General features: G+C 38.1%; 1 protein-coding gene across 1 annotated transcript in view; it reads left to right on the plus strand.

Moving 5' to 3' along the window:
• The window catches only part of LOC150086055 (DNA (cytosine-5)-methyltransferase 3A-like), a 233,524-nt gene that overhangs the window by 13,745 nt on the left and 204,815 nt on the right, over nucleotides 1-14,964 (plus strand). The window contains exon 2 of the mRNA XM_090373678.1: nucleotides 11,937-12,010. Coding sequence (XP_090229804.1) covers nucleotides 11,953-12,010 — 58 coding nt within the window. The 5' untranslated portion in view covers nucleotides 11,937-11,952. The remainder of the gene's footprint in view (nucleotides 1-11,936; nucleotides 12,011-14,964) is intronic.

The following is a 14,964-nucleotide window of genomic DNA, read 5'->3' on the forward strand; positions in this document are numbered from 1 at the left end:
TCTCCTACTCTTAATATCATTAGTGCCAACGTGTACAACTATATCACCTTTTGTGCCCTTAAAAGATGATATCCGTTCTACAACGTCATCAACCTTTGCCCCTGGCAGACATACCCTGGTCCTATTCCACCTATCCTTTTTACAAAGGATGTTCCCCGTTTCCCTGACAATAGAGTCACCAACAACTACTAGTTCCTGTGGGACCATCGCATTCTGCCTAGGGGGCTGCTTCTGTGTTGCCTGATGACCAAGTGCAAGCTCTGGCGTTGATGTGGGCAGCTGAGAGCTTGATGGGCCCCTCAATTTATTTCCTTCGAGGGCATCCACCCTGTCCTTCAAGCTCTCATATATTATTTCATAATTTTCATAATTACAGCTTGCCATATGCAATACTTTGCATTTGTTAAACTTCAGTTACCACTTGTCAGCCCATCTGCCTAATGTTTCTAGATCTTGCTGCATTAGTATTAGTTGAGGCATATGATTCAAGAAAGCAAACTTATACAGCATCAGCCAAAAAAAAACCCTTCCCATTTCATCCATTCAATCATTCCAAATGTTTGCCTAGTTTAGCCTTAAATTTATTTAAACTATCAACTTCCACAACAAACAACAGATGGAAGTCTGTTCCGGCAATCGGCTACCAGCTGGCTAAAGGTAAACTTCCGCACATCTATTTTACAACTGTCTTTCCTCGATTTGAATCTATGCCCCTTCAAGGTTCTTAATCTGAGCAAGCGGAAGTATTCCATCAGCATTGAGCCTGCTCAAACCATTCAAGGTCTTATACACCTCAGTTAGATCACCTCGCAGTTGCCTAGTCTCCAGATGCTGCAGCTTGCAGAACTTAAGCCTCTCTTGGTAAGAGAGGCTTATGCTACATAGGTACGCTGATAATTTTTAAGAAATATTCATTTCTTAAAAATTATCAGTGTACCTACGTAGCATAAGAACAGTCGATTGTGGTACAGAATAAAAAAAAAGTATTAAAATATTACACATTTTAGTATTTATAATATCACTTTAGTATATAATACGATACAATATTAATGACTTCTTATTCTTCATAACGATTTTAATATTTTACAAAACACAGGGCCACCGACCCTAAGTGCTGCCAGTAAGCAAAATCAAATTTGTCAACCCAAAAAATTTGGATTAAAAAATACAAAGCACAAATAATTATTATTAATTTATTGAAAAAGAAAAGAATTAAAATTTATCTCACATATAATGTAATGAAACGACAAACAAATATAAAAAATTCAGTCTGAAATTCTGGAACTTAACTTTAAATTCTAAATCACAGTAAAAAGTGGGCACTTTTTACCTACAGGAAAAAGAAATTAAAATGGGGGGAAAAAATCCCATTTGAATTTCTTCATCATATTTTAAACATACAAATTAGGAGGTAAGTTTTGTGATGTTTATAAGCAATGCTAAAAAGTTAATCTTATAGAGAATTGAAGCTATAAGCATATGCTAACAAATAAGTTTCACAGTTATATTTTTCATTATAAAAATTACTTACCTTAAGAAAAAGTTTAAATATATGATATAACAAACTATTTTGTGACTGTGAAATATAAATATGATACACAGATCCAGATAATAGGAAAAATACGCATGTCTGAAATTTCAAGTACTGTATTTATTTCAATGAATTATTTGCCTGCCGTGTGGAATACTAGTAATCGTTAACCAATAAGATGACCAGCATGACTTCTGGATATGTGGGACAGGCGGTGGATAGGTTTTAAGAGTAACACTAAGTTTCAGAATGGTAATCCGTTTGACTCTTAATTCATGTTTAGCAGCAGCACTAATTGCCTCAATTGCCTGAAGGACAGAGGTGTGAACAATGCGTTTTCAGTTAAGTCTCTCGTAATCCGTTCGTTACGTGGAAATTTTCTTTGTTCTACAGAAACTCTTTTAAATGTTTGATATCAAAAATGAAACATGCGCATTGAGAGAAGTATACACTCAGAGTAATTTTCAAGTTGACTCGTGAAAGTACTCTTGCAGTGACGATAATGGGGATAATTAGACATTTTTATTATTATTATTAGCCATATGGTACAAGGAAGACTGAGGCTTATGCTGTACCAGCCAAAAAAAAATTTTCTGAATTACCCTGAGAGAGAGAGAGAGAGAGAGAGAGAGAGAGAAGTAGAAAGGAATCACCAAGAAAGAGAAGAATGATGATATCCAACTCAGGACCCCTGGGTGTGCCAAACCCATACTCACCAGATGTGAGCCCCTGGGGTTTAGACAGCAGTAGGCTCATTGATATAAATGCGGAAAAGATGCAGATGATATTATTTAGACCATTTTCAATAGAACCAATTGAACATGCTTGTGGCTGGCGCTGCAGATGGGCTGAGAAGTGGCAACTGAAGTTTAACATTGACAAATGCAAAGTACTGCATATGGGTAGTAGTAGTAACCCAAGAGAAATGTACCAACTGTGTGGTACTACACCAGGGTGGTGGAGAATGAAAAAGACCTGGGGGGTAATTGTGCAGTCAGATGTGAAGTTCTCTGAGCAGTGAAGATGGGCTGCCGGAGCAGGTCATGCAGTTTTGCCAATGATATAAAGGAATTTTTCTAGCAGAGACAAGGGGGTGATTATCCCTTTGTATAAGGCAATGGTCAGGCCAAACCTTGAGTACTACATACAGGTCTGGAGGCCTCATTTTAGGAAGGAAGTAGAGTTACTAGAACGAGTACAGAGAAGGGCAACAAAGATTGGTGAGAGGAACAAGGGGATTTTTATTTGCATAAAAAAACATTTTTATGCAATTAGTTTATGTAATATAAAATTTAATCTGTGGGGTTCATATCTGGTGAATATGGGCTTGGCCAGTATCCTGAGCTGGATATCATCATTCTTCTCTTTCTTGGTGATTCCCTTCTACTTCTCTCTCTCTCTCTCTCTCTCTCTCTCTCTCTCCAGGTAACTCAAATTTTTTTTTTGCCTGGTGCAGCATAAACCTCAGGCTTCCTTGCACTATATAGCTAATAATAATAAAATATCTTTAATAATAATGGAAACACAGACTTAAGAATAATTTATGTAACATGAAAATATTTTATTTTCACCTTAATAGCTTATAAATTAAATTAATTATTTTTAAATTTAATTATCTCTTAGTTACTGTAAAATTTGAAAAAATAAAAATAAAAAAAAAAATCACTATTACAAAAACACCTCATAAGTTTTGCACAGGGCCCTGCATGTAATTCTTAACAGGGCCCCGCAGATTTTGGGGCTGGCCCTGCCCATATGCCTAACTTTTATAGATCCTGTTGCAGTAGCATACTGTCTTTACTGTCATTAACAACCATGCCAACCTTTGTATCATCTGCAAACTTCAACATTAAGCCTGATATGCCTTCATCGATATCATGATAAATACTCAAAACAACAATAGGCCCAGCACAGAACCCTGGCAAACTCCACTAATAACATTAATCCATGTAGAGCAGTGTCCATTTATTACCACTCTCTGCTGTCTCCCACTCAACCATCCCTTTATCCATTGCAGGAACTTGCCTTTAATGCTATACCACTCCAATTTGTACAGCAGTCTTCCATTTTCAACAGCATTAAAAGCTTTCCTGAAATCCAAGTATATGATATCAAATTTATATTTTTTATCCAGTTCCTTTGTGACCATATCGTAGTATCCAGTCAAATTGGTCAGACAAGACTTCCCTTTAACAAACCCATGCTGTATCTGAACTATTACTACAGTCTAGTCTAGGTGATCCTGCATCACTTCTTTAACCAGTGACTCCATTATTTTCTCCAGAACAGAAGTTAATCTAACAGGTCTATAATTATTTGTGTCACCCTTTGTGAATTGGGGATACATTTGCACAGATTCCAAAATACATTTGGATAGATTCCATCTGTCCCAGGTGCCTTTTTTATGTTTAACATCAACAATTTCTCTCCTCCACTTTGCTCTCCGTTATTACAAAATCATATGGCATACCATGCCGTCTTAAAAATGAGTCTTGTTTGTTTTAAAATACTTTAATTAACCATATAATGTGGTACATACATTTTCAATTTCTTTAGAAATTTTTGCAAGAGTTTTTCTTAGTGAATTTTGCTTTCCTTTTAAGAAAATTGCAGTAATCTTTCATCACAGCAGTATTCCAGTGACCTTGTCACTGCTTTTCCATAGTAGATATGTCCTGTGAAGTGTTTCCCTTGCTCATCACTTATATCTTCCAAATTCTGAGTTAAAAACTGAGATGGGAATGAAGAAAATGAAATTTCAAAGATGTTCAGCAACACATATCTTTATAATATTGTAATAAAGTTGACACCAGAGATTCATAATTATCTTCTTTTCTTCTTCCAAGAAATCCATATTGTAGGTTTCGTTGTCCTCTGCTAATTTGTAATCATGCCAGGCACAACTGTTTTAAATGATTGTCAAGCTGCTAGTTAGTATCTTATAGCTTTGTTTCAAATACACCATTTTTGAAGTGTTTCTTTATTTTAGAACCAATGAAAATTCCTTTCAGTTTTGTATCTGTTAAATTGGGAAACACTTCTCTTAGGTAGCAAAATCTGCCTCTTCAATCCCCACAGCCTTAAAAAAATTCTTTATTAACCAAAGTTCTATATGCAAAGTTGGAAGAACCTTTTTTGGTTTAACCAGTGGAATATATTTTATGTTACTTTTTTCCTGGTAAAAATTCATTCTTTCTTCTTCTGTTTCCACTGCCGTACAATATGTTTCTCTCTTGCATCTTGGGATCTTGAACATACTTTCATATGTTTTTTTTCAATGCAACAGCATAAATCTGAGGAACTGGTGGGAATGCATCTCCATTATGCAACAAAACGTGTTTGTTGCATAAAGTATCAAAACTTGTTAACAGGAGAGAGAGGAGAGATTGCTTCTACAGGGATGGGATACACTTAAATAGAAAGGGTGCAAGAATATTTGCTGATGCTATCGAGGCAGTATTAGGTGGGTCGGAAAACTGCTAGATTGGAGGGATACAAGGACTAATAGATTAACAGTAGCCACTGGCAGAGGTGAAAGTGATTCTTGCCACTGCTTCTATTGGAATGAGCAGCAGCCTGGAAAATAAGATGCAGGATATTTCAGAGACTGCTGGGAATCATTGGGGTACAAGTAAACACATGGGTTGTGTTAGGGTAGCTAAGAATAGAAACAGGTGCATGTATACTTGTGTGTACACCAATGCTAGGAGTTAAGTAAATAAATTTGAATTTGGGGTATTGCTCAAAACATCAAAGGCAGATATTGTTGGGATTTCAGAGATGTGGTGTCACACAGATATAAGGAATGCAGAACTGGAATTTGGGGAGTACAATGTCTACAGAAAGGATAGACAGAATAGGAAGGGAGGAGGAATTATGCTATTAGTTAAGAAATACATAAAATCCAAGGAAGTGAAGCCAGTCGGCATCGCTGGACAGTGCAGTGTCGAGTCAGTTTGCTGTGACATAAGCATTGGGAGATCAAAATTGAGAGTAGGAGTGTGCTATAGGCCTAATGACTCTGATGAGTATAATAAGGAACTGTACAGAGAAATAGAGTGGGCCAGTAAATGAGAGAGTCTTATAATGGGAGATTTTAATTTCCCAGATATTGACTGGAATTTGGGGGCTGGTCACTCACACACTAGCAAGGCTTTTGTGGATTTATTGGATGATTGTTTTCTACATCAGCATGTTCGGGAGGCAAGTAGAGGGAGTAATACTCTTGATTTGATTATCAGTAGTGATTTTTCATGCATTAAGAATCTGCAGATAAATGAATCACTAGGTGGCAGTGATCACAGTGTGCTGAAGTGGGATTTACTCAAAGAGGTAACTACCATTAGGGGTAAAGGGAAGGGTTATTGCTTCCGTAAAGGCGACTACGATGGACTGAGACAGTATTTAAATTCTATACAGTGGGACCAACTGACGATGTTACCAACAGCAAATTCAAAATGGGAAGCATTCAAAGAACTTATCTTGGAAGCTACTAGGCTTTACATACCGACTAAGAAATATTGTTCAAGGTTTAGGCCAAAATGGATGTCAGATGAACTAATGAGGCATATGGCAGAGAAGAAAAATGCATGGGATACTTACAAATTAACACATGACACAGAAGCCTATGATAGATACAAGTTGATATGCAACCAAGTTACAAAGGAGGTTAGGCAGGCGAAGGCAGATTACGAGAAATCCTTGGCAAGGGATGCAAAGAAAAACAGCAAAGAGTTCTTTACTTATGTAAACTCTAGAAGGAAGGGGATGAATCAGATTGGTCCACTTGATATTGATGGGTCAACTGTTGATGATCCTGCTCAGGTAGCTAACAAACTAAATGAATATTTTGCATCGACATTCACACATGAGGAGTTATTCAGCAAGGGGAATGCCAGAGGTGTATTCAACTCTAGCAGTAAGCTACAGAATCTTGAAATAACTGGGAGTAAAGTGGAGGAGAAACTGTTGAAGATAAACACAAGAAAGGCACCCGGGGTGGATGGGATCTATCCAGTTATATTAAAGGAGGCAGCAAAGGAAGTAAGCAAACCCTTAGCCATAATTATGAGAGCTTCCTTGGACTCAGGGGAGGTACCCATAGACTGGAAATGTGCAAATGTGACCCCATTCACAAAGGAGGATCAAAGGCTGACACAAGTAATTATAGACCTGTGAGTTTAACTTCTGTTCCAGGAAAATTAATGGAGGCACTGGTTAAAGAAGCACTGCAGGATCATCTAGACAACACTTCAGTTATAGCTCGGACACAGCATGGTTTTGTTAAGGGGAAGTCTTGCCTGACCAATTTGATAGGATACTATGATGCAGTAAGAAAGGCTTTTGATACTGTTGCACATGGAAGACTGCTGCAACAAATTGGGGCAGTGCGGCATTGGAAACAAATTGCTGCTATGAATAATAAAGGGGTGTTTTAGCGGGAGAAGACAGAGAGTGGTGATCAATGGACACTGCTCATCGTGGACTAATGTCATTAGTGGAGTCCCTCAGGGTTCAGTATTGGGTCCATTATTGTTTTCTGTATTTATAAATGATATTGATGATGGTGTATCAAGCTTAATGTCCAAGTTTACAGACAATACGAAGGTTGGCAGGGTTGTCAAGGACACTATTGACACTATGCTGCTGCAACAGGATCTGGAAAGGTTGAGCAGGTGGGCTGAGAGGTGGCAAATGAAGTTTAACATTGACAAATGTAAAGTACTACATATGGGAAACAGCAACCCCAGAGCAACGTATCAACTCTGTGATACTACACTGACAGTGGTAGAGAATGAAAGGGACCTGGGGGTGGTTGTGCAGGCAGATATGAAGTTCTCTGAGCAGTGCAGACGGGCTGCAAGAGTAGCTCATGGTGTATTGTCAATGATATATAGCAATTTTTCTAGCAGGGATAAGGAGGTGATTATTCCCTTGTATAAGGCAATGGTTAGGCCACACCTAGAGTACTGTATACAGGCCTGGAGGCCTCATTTCAAGAAGGATGTTGAGCTGCTGGAACGAGTACAGAGAAGGGCAACAAGATTAGTGAATGGAACAAAGGGGTGCTCTTAAGAAGAAAGGCTTAAGTTTTGCAAAGTACAGTGTCTGGAGACTAGGCACCAGCGAGGTGATCTGATAGAGGTGTATAAAGCCTTGAATGGTTTGAGTATGCTCAATTCTGATGGGATTCCTCCTCTTGCTCAGAATAATCACCTGAGAGGGCATAAATTCAAATTGAGGAAAGACAGATGTAGGATAGACGTGCGGAAATTTGCCTTTAGCCAGTGGGTAGTTGGTTGGTGGAACAGACTTCCATCCCTTGTCGTGGAAGTTGATAGCCTAAATAAGTTTAAGGCTCAGCTGGGCAGGTATTTCGAACGAACAGAGGGGTGAAGTGGAAGTGGTTCTTTTTTATTTATTTATTTTATTTTTTTTTTTTTTGCTGATGCTGCATAAGCTTGCTTTCTTGCATCAAATGCCTCTACTAATGCTAATGCTAAATGAGCGAATTCGAACTGCTGGTTAAAACAAGTAACGCGGACATAATAGGGCTTACAGAGACGTAGTGCCACCCGGAAATTGGGGATGATGAGTTTCAGTATGGCTTGTATGATGTATTTAGGAAGGATAGGGTAGATAGAAGGGGTGGTGGGGTAATGCTTTTTATCAGAAGCAGCCTGAGTGTGACGATAGCTTTCCAGATTCAGACATTTCACATGCTAGTATAGAGTCTGTATTGTGTGAGATAGGTGGAAACAAAGGTATAATGCGAGTAGGAGTAATCTACAGACCAGGTGATTGTGAAGATTATGACAAAAGCCTCTACAGGAAAATATAATGGGCAAGTAAGCGTCAGTGCTTTATTATGGGTGATTTCAATTTGCCTGTAATTGATTGGAGTAAATGGGAAGGGAACTCTACAGGGGGAACAAAATTTTTAAATCAACAAGATGACTGTTATTTGTATCAACATGTTAGGGAAAGTACTAGAGAAAAGAATATCCTAGACCTCATCATTACACATGAATCAGATGACATAACAGGGCTGACAGTAGAGGAACCAATAGCAGGAAGTGATCACGGAGTTCTACGTTGGATGATGACGGGAGAGGTAGCAGCATTATGTAAAAGGCAAAGGAATGGGTTTTAATTTCAGAAAAGCAAATTACGATGCCTTAAGGTGCTACATGGCCTTTATTAACTGGGTAGATATCGTGCAGAAAATGAATACATTTGAACTGTGGTACGCTTTTAAAACATTAATCACAGATGCCTTGAATGCGTATACACCATTAAAAAAATACTCCACGAGGAGGGTTCCAAGTTGGATGAATAGTGAAGTTGCCACATTACTTGAGCAGAAAAAGGTGGCATGGAAAGGTTACAGAGCAGTAAAAAGTACTGAAGCCTATAATAGCTACAAGGTGGTGTGTAATAGAGCCACAGAAAAGGTTCGACAGGCAAAGGCAGTTTATGAGAAATCACTAGCAAACAGAGCAAAGAGGGGGGGATAAAGAATTCTTCACATATATAAATGCCAAGAAGAGCAGGGCAAACCAGATCGGACCTTTACGTAAGGGAAAGTGGATAGTATTAAATACACTTGCTGCCGTTGCAGATGAACTCAACAGTTATTTTGCATCGATATTTACAAATGAAAAACCTTTTGTGGCAATGGGAAATTGTGGGAGCGAAGTTAAAAAATATGTAATTAATGATATTGAAATTTCGCAAGATTATTTAATGAAAAAACTTTCGAGCCTACAGACCAGTAAGGCTCCTGGAGTTGATGGAATATACCCTATAATCTTAAGGGAGGTGGCAAGTGAGTGCATTGAACCATTGTGGCTAATTATGCGAGCCTCACTAGATTCTGGGGAGATTCCGTTGGATTGGAAAAGTGCCAATGTATCTCCCATACATAATGGTGGCTCTAATAGTGAAGTGGGAAATTATCGACCTGTCAGTCTGACTTCAGTAGTAGGGAAAATCATGGAGGCAATGATCAAGGGTGGAATTAAGAATCATTTGGATCGAATTGAAATTCTCAAGGATACTCAGCATGGTTTTGTAAAGGGAAAATCATGTTTAACAAATCTGGTTCACTATTTCGAAAAAGGGTCACTCACCAGATGGATTTAGGGAATAATTTCGACATTTTTTATTTAGATTTCAGAAAAGCTTTTGACTCAGTCCCACATGAGCGGTTGCTTTATAAGCTGGAGCAGGTTGGAATCACTGGGAAAATTCTTAGATGAATAGAAGGATGGCTTCAGGGCAGGAGGCAGAGGGTTGTGATAAATGGCTATTCCTCAGATTGGGTTGATGTAAGAAGTGGGGTTCCCCAAAGATCAGTATTAGGACCACTGTTGTTTTTAATTTTCATAAACGACATTGATGAAGAGATAGAGGGCGTGATGTCTAAATTTGCAGATGATGTTAAAATTGGTAGAGTAGTTAATGATCACTGTCAAGCTGAGCTTCTTCAGAGAGACCTAGATAGACTTCAGGAATGGTCAGAAAAATGGCAGCTATGCTTTAATCCAACAAAGTGTAAGGTATTACACCTGGGAAACAGTAATCCCAAAATAACTTATTCACTTGGTGGAGTTCAACTAAACCCAGTACTGGAGGAAAGGGACTTGGGTGTTATGATACGGTCAGACATGAAATTCTCTGAGCATTGTAAACAGGTTGCAAGGAAGGCCCATGGTGTCCTATCGATGATCTATCGAACTTTTTGCAAGTAGAGATAGGGACGTGATAATCCCATTATATAAGGCTTATGTTAGACCACACTTGGAATACTGTGTTCAAGTATGGAGACCGCACCTAAAGAAAGACATCGAGCTTCTTGAAAGGGTGCAAAGATGGGTAACTCGCCTGGTGAGATCGGCAAAAGGGCGTCCTTATGAAGAAAGACTTCGAATATATGGGTTGCAGAGTTTGGAAACTAGACACCTTAGAGGAGATTTGATTGAGGTGTTTAAGGCTCTGAGAGGCATCAGTAAAATGAATGAGGACGAAATTTTCAAGATTATAAATGATGCTAGAACTAGGGGATATAAATTCAAGTTACGGAGGAAAATGTTTAGATTGGACTGTCGGAAGTTTTATTTTAGCCAGCGAGTTATAAATTACTGGAATAAGTTGCCTACACGGGTGGTAGAGGCTGACGTTTGGGGAAATTCAAAGGTCATCTGAATAGTACCTTCGGGTGAAGGAAATGCATAGGATGATAGGTTTAATTTCCTTTTCTTTTCTTAATTATTAGTTGTTTTTTTTTATCATTTGTTTTATTCGGTTTTTTTTTTTTTTTTGGCTGGTGCAGCATAAGCCATAGGCTTTCTTGCACCGTGCAGCCATTACTAATACTAAGCTAAAATCGCCCATTATAAGACATTCTGATTTACTGACCCACTCTATTTCTCTGTACAAGTTCTCATTATACTGATCAGATTCATTAGGCCTATAACACACACCTACTCTCATTTTTCCTTTCCCAGTGCATATTTCACTGTTAACAGACTCAACACTGCATTGTCCACCAACTTCAGTTGGATGCACTTCCTTAGATTTTATGTATTTCTTAACTAACAGCTTTACCTCTCCTCCCTTCCTGTCCTGTCTATCCTTCCTGAACACGTTGTACTCCCCAATAGGCTAAAAAAGCCCGATAGGTTACGAGTCTAATGCTCTACTAACTGAGGAACTGAGCATTATTCCAGCACTGACTTACTGACAGTACAAATTTTGGTGATGCTGTTAAAGATTTTTCTAACAGAAAAGTTGGAGAAAGAATTTATCTTAGAAATCAGTGTTTAAAAACTAGTTTGTAGAATTTTATTATGAAATTTTATTATTTTATTAATTTTATATTTTGTAGAATTTTATTATGAAAAATTGTGCCCTGCACAATTTTTCACCTGTCTCAGCAAGTTCTAGTGCTACTTTAAAGGCCAGCTCTTCCATTGCCTCTTTCCCTCTTGTCATGTTATACTTAAACTGTTTAATATCTAAAATTACTCATAATGTTTTTATATTTTTAAATAATTTTTAGGATTATTTCCCTCCTGTTATCAGTTGCATCAATTTATCTTGTTATTAGTTGTTTATTGGTTATTCTACTGATATTTTGTTTTACAATAATCCTTTAGTTCAATGTAAACCCTTTTTGTTTTTTTTTTGATAGCTATGTTGGGGCAAGCCAGCCTGTATGTTTTTATTACGTTGTTGATGCCATTTCTGTTAACCATGCTAATGTACTTGTTATAAGTAATTTTTTTTTGCAACCAGTGTTAAATTTAGATGCTGTAGATTTGATATTATGTATTTTGACACTTGGCAGTAAAGTGATATTAAATGATTGATTTCTGTGTTATATATTTTTACATTGATTTAGTGATACGGTATAAAGAATGATTAACCAAAGTGACTCTTGTGACTTTTCTCTGTGTTCTGCATCACAGAATTCTGGTAAGTGGATCATAAACAATTCTTTTATTGAATTTTTGTTATGTATAATAATATACAGAATGTCTAGAAATATACTACAGTCAATTGTTTTAGCATTAGCATTAGTAGAGGCATTTGATGCAAGAAAGCAAGCTTATGCAGCATCAGCTAGAAAAAAAAAAAATAAAATAAAATATAACCACTTCCACTTCACCCCTCTGTTCGTTCGTAATACCTGTCCAGCTGAGCCTTAAACTTATTTAGGCTATCAACTTCCACAACAAGGGATGGAAGTCTGTTCCACCAACCAACCACTCGCTGGCTAAAGGCAAATTTCCTCACGTCTATCCTACATCTGTCTTTCCTCAATTTGAATTTATGCCCTCTCAGGTGATTATTCTGAGCAAAAGGAAGAATCCCATCAGCATTGAGCATGCTCAAACCATTCAAGGCTTTGTACACCTCTATCAGATCACCTCGCCGGTGCCTAGTGTCCAGACACCATAATTTGCAAAACTTAAGCCTTCCTTCTTAAGAGTACCCCTTTGTTCCATTCACTAATCTTGTTGCCCTTCTCTGTACTCGTTCCAGCATCTCTACATCCTTCTTGAAATCAGACCTCCAGATCTGTATACAGTACTCTAGGTGTGGCCTAACCATTGCCTTATACAAGGGAATAATCACCTCCTTATCCCTGCTAGAAAAATTGCTATATATCATTGACAATACATCATGAGCTACTCTTGCAGCCCGTCTGCACTGCTCAGAGAACTTCATATCTGCCTGCACAACCACCCCCCCAGGTCCCTTTCATTCTCTACCACTGTCAGTGTAGTACCACAGAGTTGATATGTTGCTCTGGGGTTGCTGTTTCCCATATGTAGTACTTTGCATTTGTCAATGTTAAACTTCATTTGCCACCTCTCAGCCCATCTGCTCAACCTTTCCAGATCCTGTTGCAGTAGCATAGTGTCAGTAGTGTCCTTGACAACCCTGCCAACCTTCGTATCATCTGCAAACTTGGACATTAAGCTTGATATACCATCATCAATATCATTTATAAATACAGAAAACAATAATGGACCCAACATTGAACCCTGAGGAACTCCACTAATAACATTAGTCCGCGATGAGCAGTGTCCATTGATTACCACTCTCTGTCTTCTCCCCCTCAACCACCCCTTTATCCATAGTAGCAATTTGCCTCCAATGCCACACTGCTCCAATTTGTGCAGCAGTCTTCCATGTGCAACAGTATCAAAAGCCTTTCTAAGATCCAAATATATAATATCAAAGTTATTCCCTGCATCCAGTTCTTTTGTGACTGCATCATAGTATCCAATCAAATTGGTCAGGCAAGACTTCCCCTTAACAAAACCATGCTGTGTCCGAGCTATAACTGAAGTCTTGTCTAGATGATCCTGCAGTGCTTCTTTAACCAGTGCCTCCATTAATTTTCCGGGAACAGAAGTTAAACTCACAGGTCTTTAATTACTTGTGTCGCCCTTTGATCCTCCTTTGTGAATTGGGATCACATTTGCACATCTCCAGTCCATGGGTCTTCTCCTGAGTCCAAGGAAGCTCTCATAATTATGGCTAAGGGTTTGCTTACTTCCTTTGCTGCCTCCTTTAATATAACTGGATAGATCCCATCCACCCCAGGTGCCTTTCTTGTGTTTATCTTCAACAATTTCTCCTCCACTTTACTCTCAGTTATTACAAGATTCTCTAGCTTACTGCCAGAGTTGAATACACCTCTGGCATTCCCCTTGCCGAAGAACTCCTCATATGTGAATGTTGATGCAAAATATTCATTTAGTTTGTTAGCTACCTGAGCAGGATCATCAACAGTTGACCCATCGATATCAAGTGGACCAATCTGATTCATCCCCTTCCTTCTAGAGTTTACATAAGTAAAGAACTCTTTGCTGTTTTTCTTTGCATCCCTTGCCAAAGATTTCTCGTAACCTGCCTTCGCCTGCCTAACCTCCTTTGTAACTTGGTTACAGATCAACTTGTATCTATCATAGGCTTCTGTGTCACGTGTTAATTTGTATGTATCCCATGGATTTTTCTTCTCTGCCATATGTCTCATTAGTTCATCTGACATCCACTTAGGCCTAAACCTTGAACAATATTTCTTAGTTGGTAAAGACTAGTAGCTTCCAAGATAAGTTCTTTGAATGCTTCCCATTTTGAATTTGCTGTTGGTAATATCATCAGTTGGTCCCACTGTATAGAATTTGAATACTGTCACAGTCCATCGTAGTTGCCTTTACGAAAGCAATAACCCTTCCCTTTACTCCTAATGGTAGTTACCTCTTTGAGTAAATACCACTTCAGCACACTGTGATCACTGCCACCTAGTGGTTCATTTACCTGCAGATTCTTAATGCATGAAGAATCACTACTGATAATCAAATCAAGAGTATTACTCCCTCTAGTTGCCTCCTGAACATGCTGATGTAGAAAACAGGACACAGGAACCTTAACAGCAAGTTATTCTCTTTTGGTGTGGTCAACTCTCCTCTCTGTCACTGCAGTGCTCCTGAGACTGTGGAGCATCTGTTATTTGACTACAACATATATTTAGATATTAGACGTGAGCTTCAAATCCTAACTGGGATATTTGATTAGTTCAATTGGACTCAATTCTTAGAGAATAAGGATAATTTTATGGCTTTATCTGAATATGCAGATAGGCTGTTTATCAGAATAAAATCTATAATGAATAGAGATATACCTTCAAGTAACTAACATGATTGTGGTGCATTACTTTATTAGTATGTATTTGGATTCTAAAATTTATAGAAGACAATGATTGGATATGAGCTGGTTGTTTCATGAGTGGAACATTGTACATAGTTTTAAATAATCTTTGCACCGAAATTAAGGGTTCATGTTTCTGACCAGATTAATGAGTCCGAATTAAAACTTGGAAAGATTATTAAATGTAATTTTGCTGTCTTACAAAA

This window comes from Mastigoproctus giganteus, chromosome 5, assembly GCF_048544385.1.
Source record: "Mastigoproctus giganteus isolate SK-2022 chromosome 5, ASM4854438v1, whole genome shotgun sequence".
Lineage (NCBI taxonomy): Eukaryota > Metazoa > Arthropoda > Arachnida > Uropygi > Thelyphonidae > Mastigoproctus > Mastigoproctus giganteus.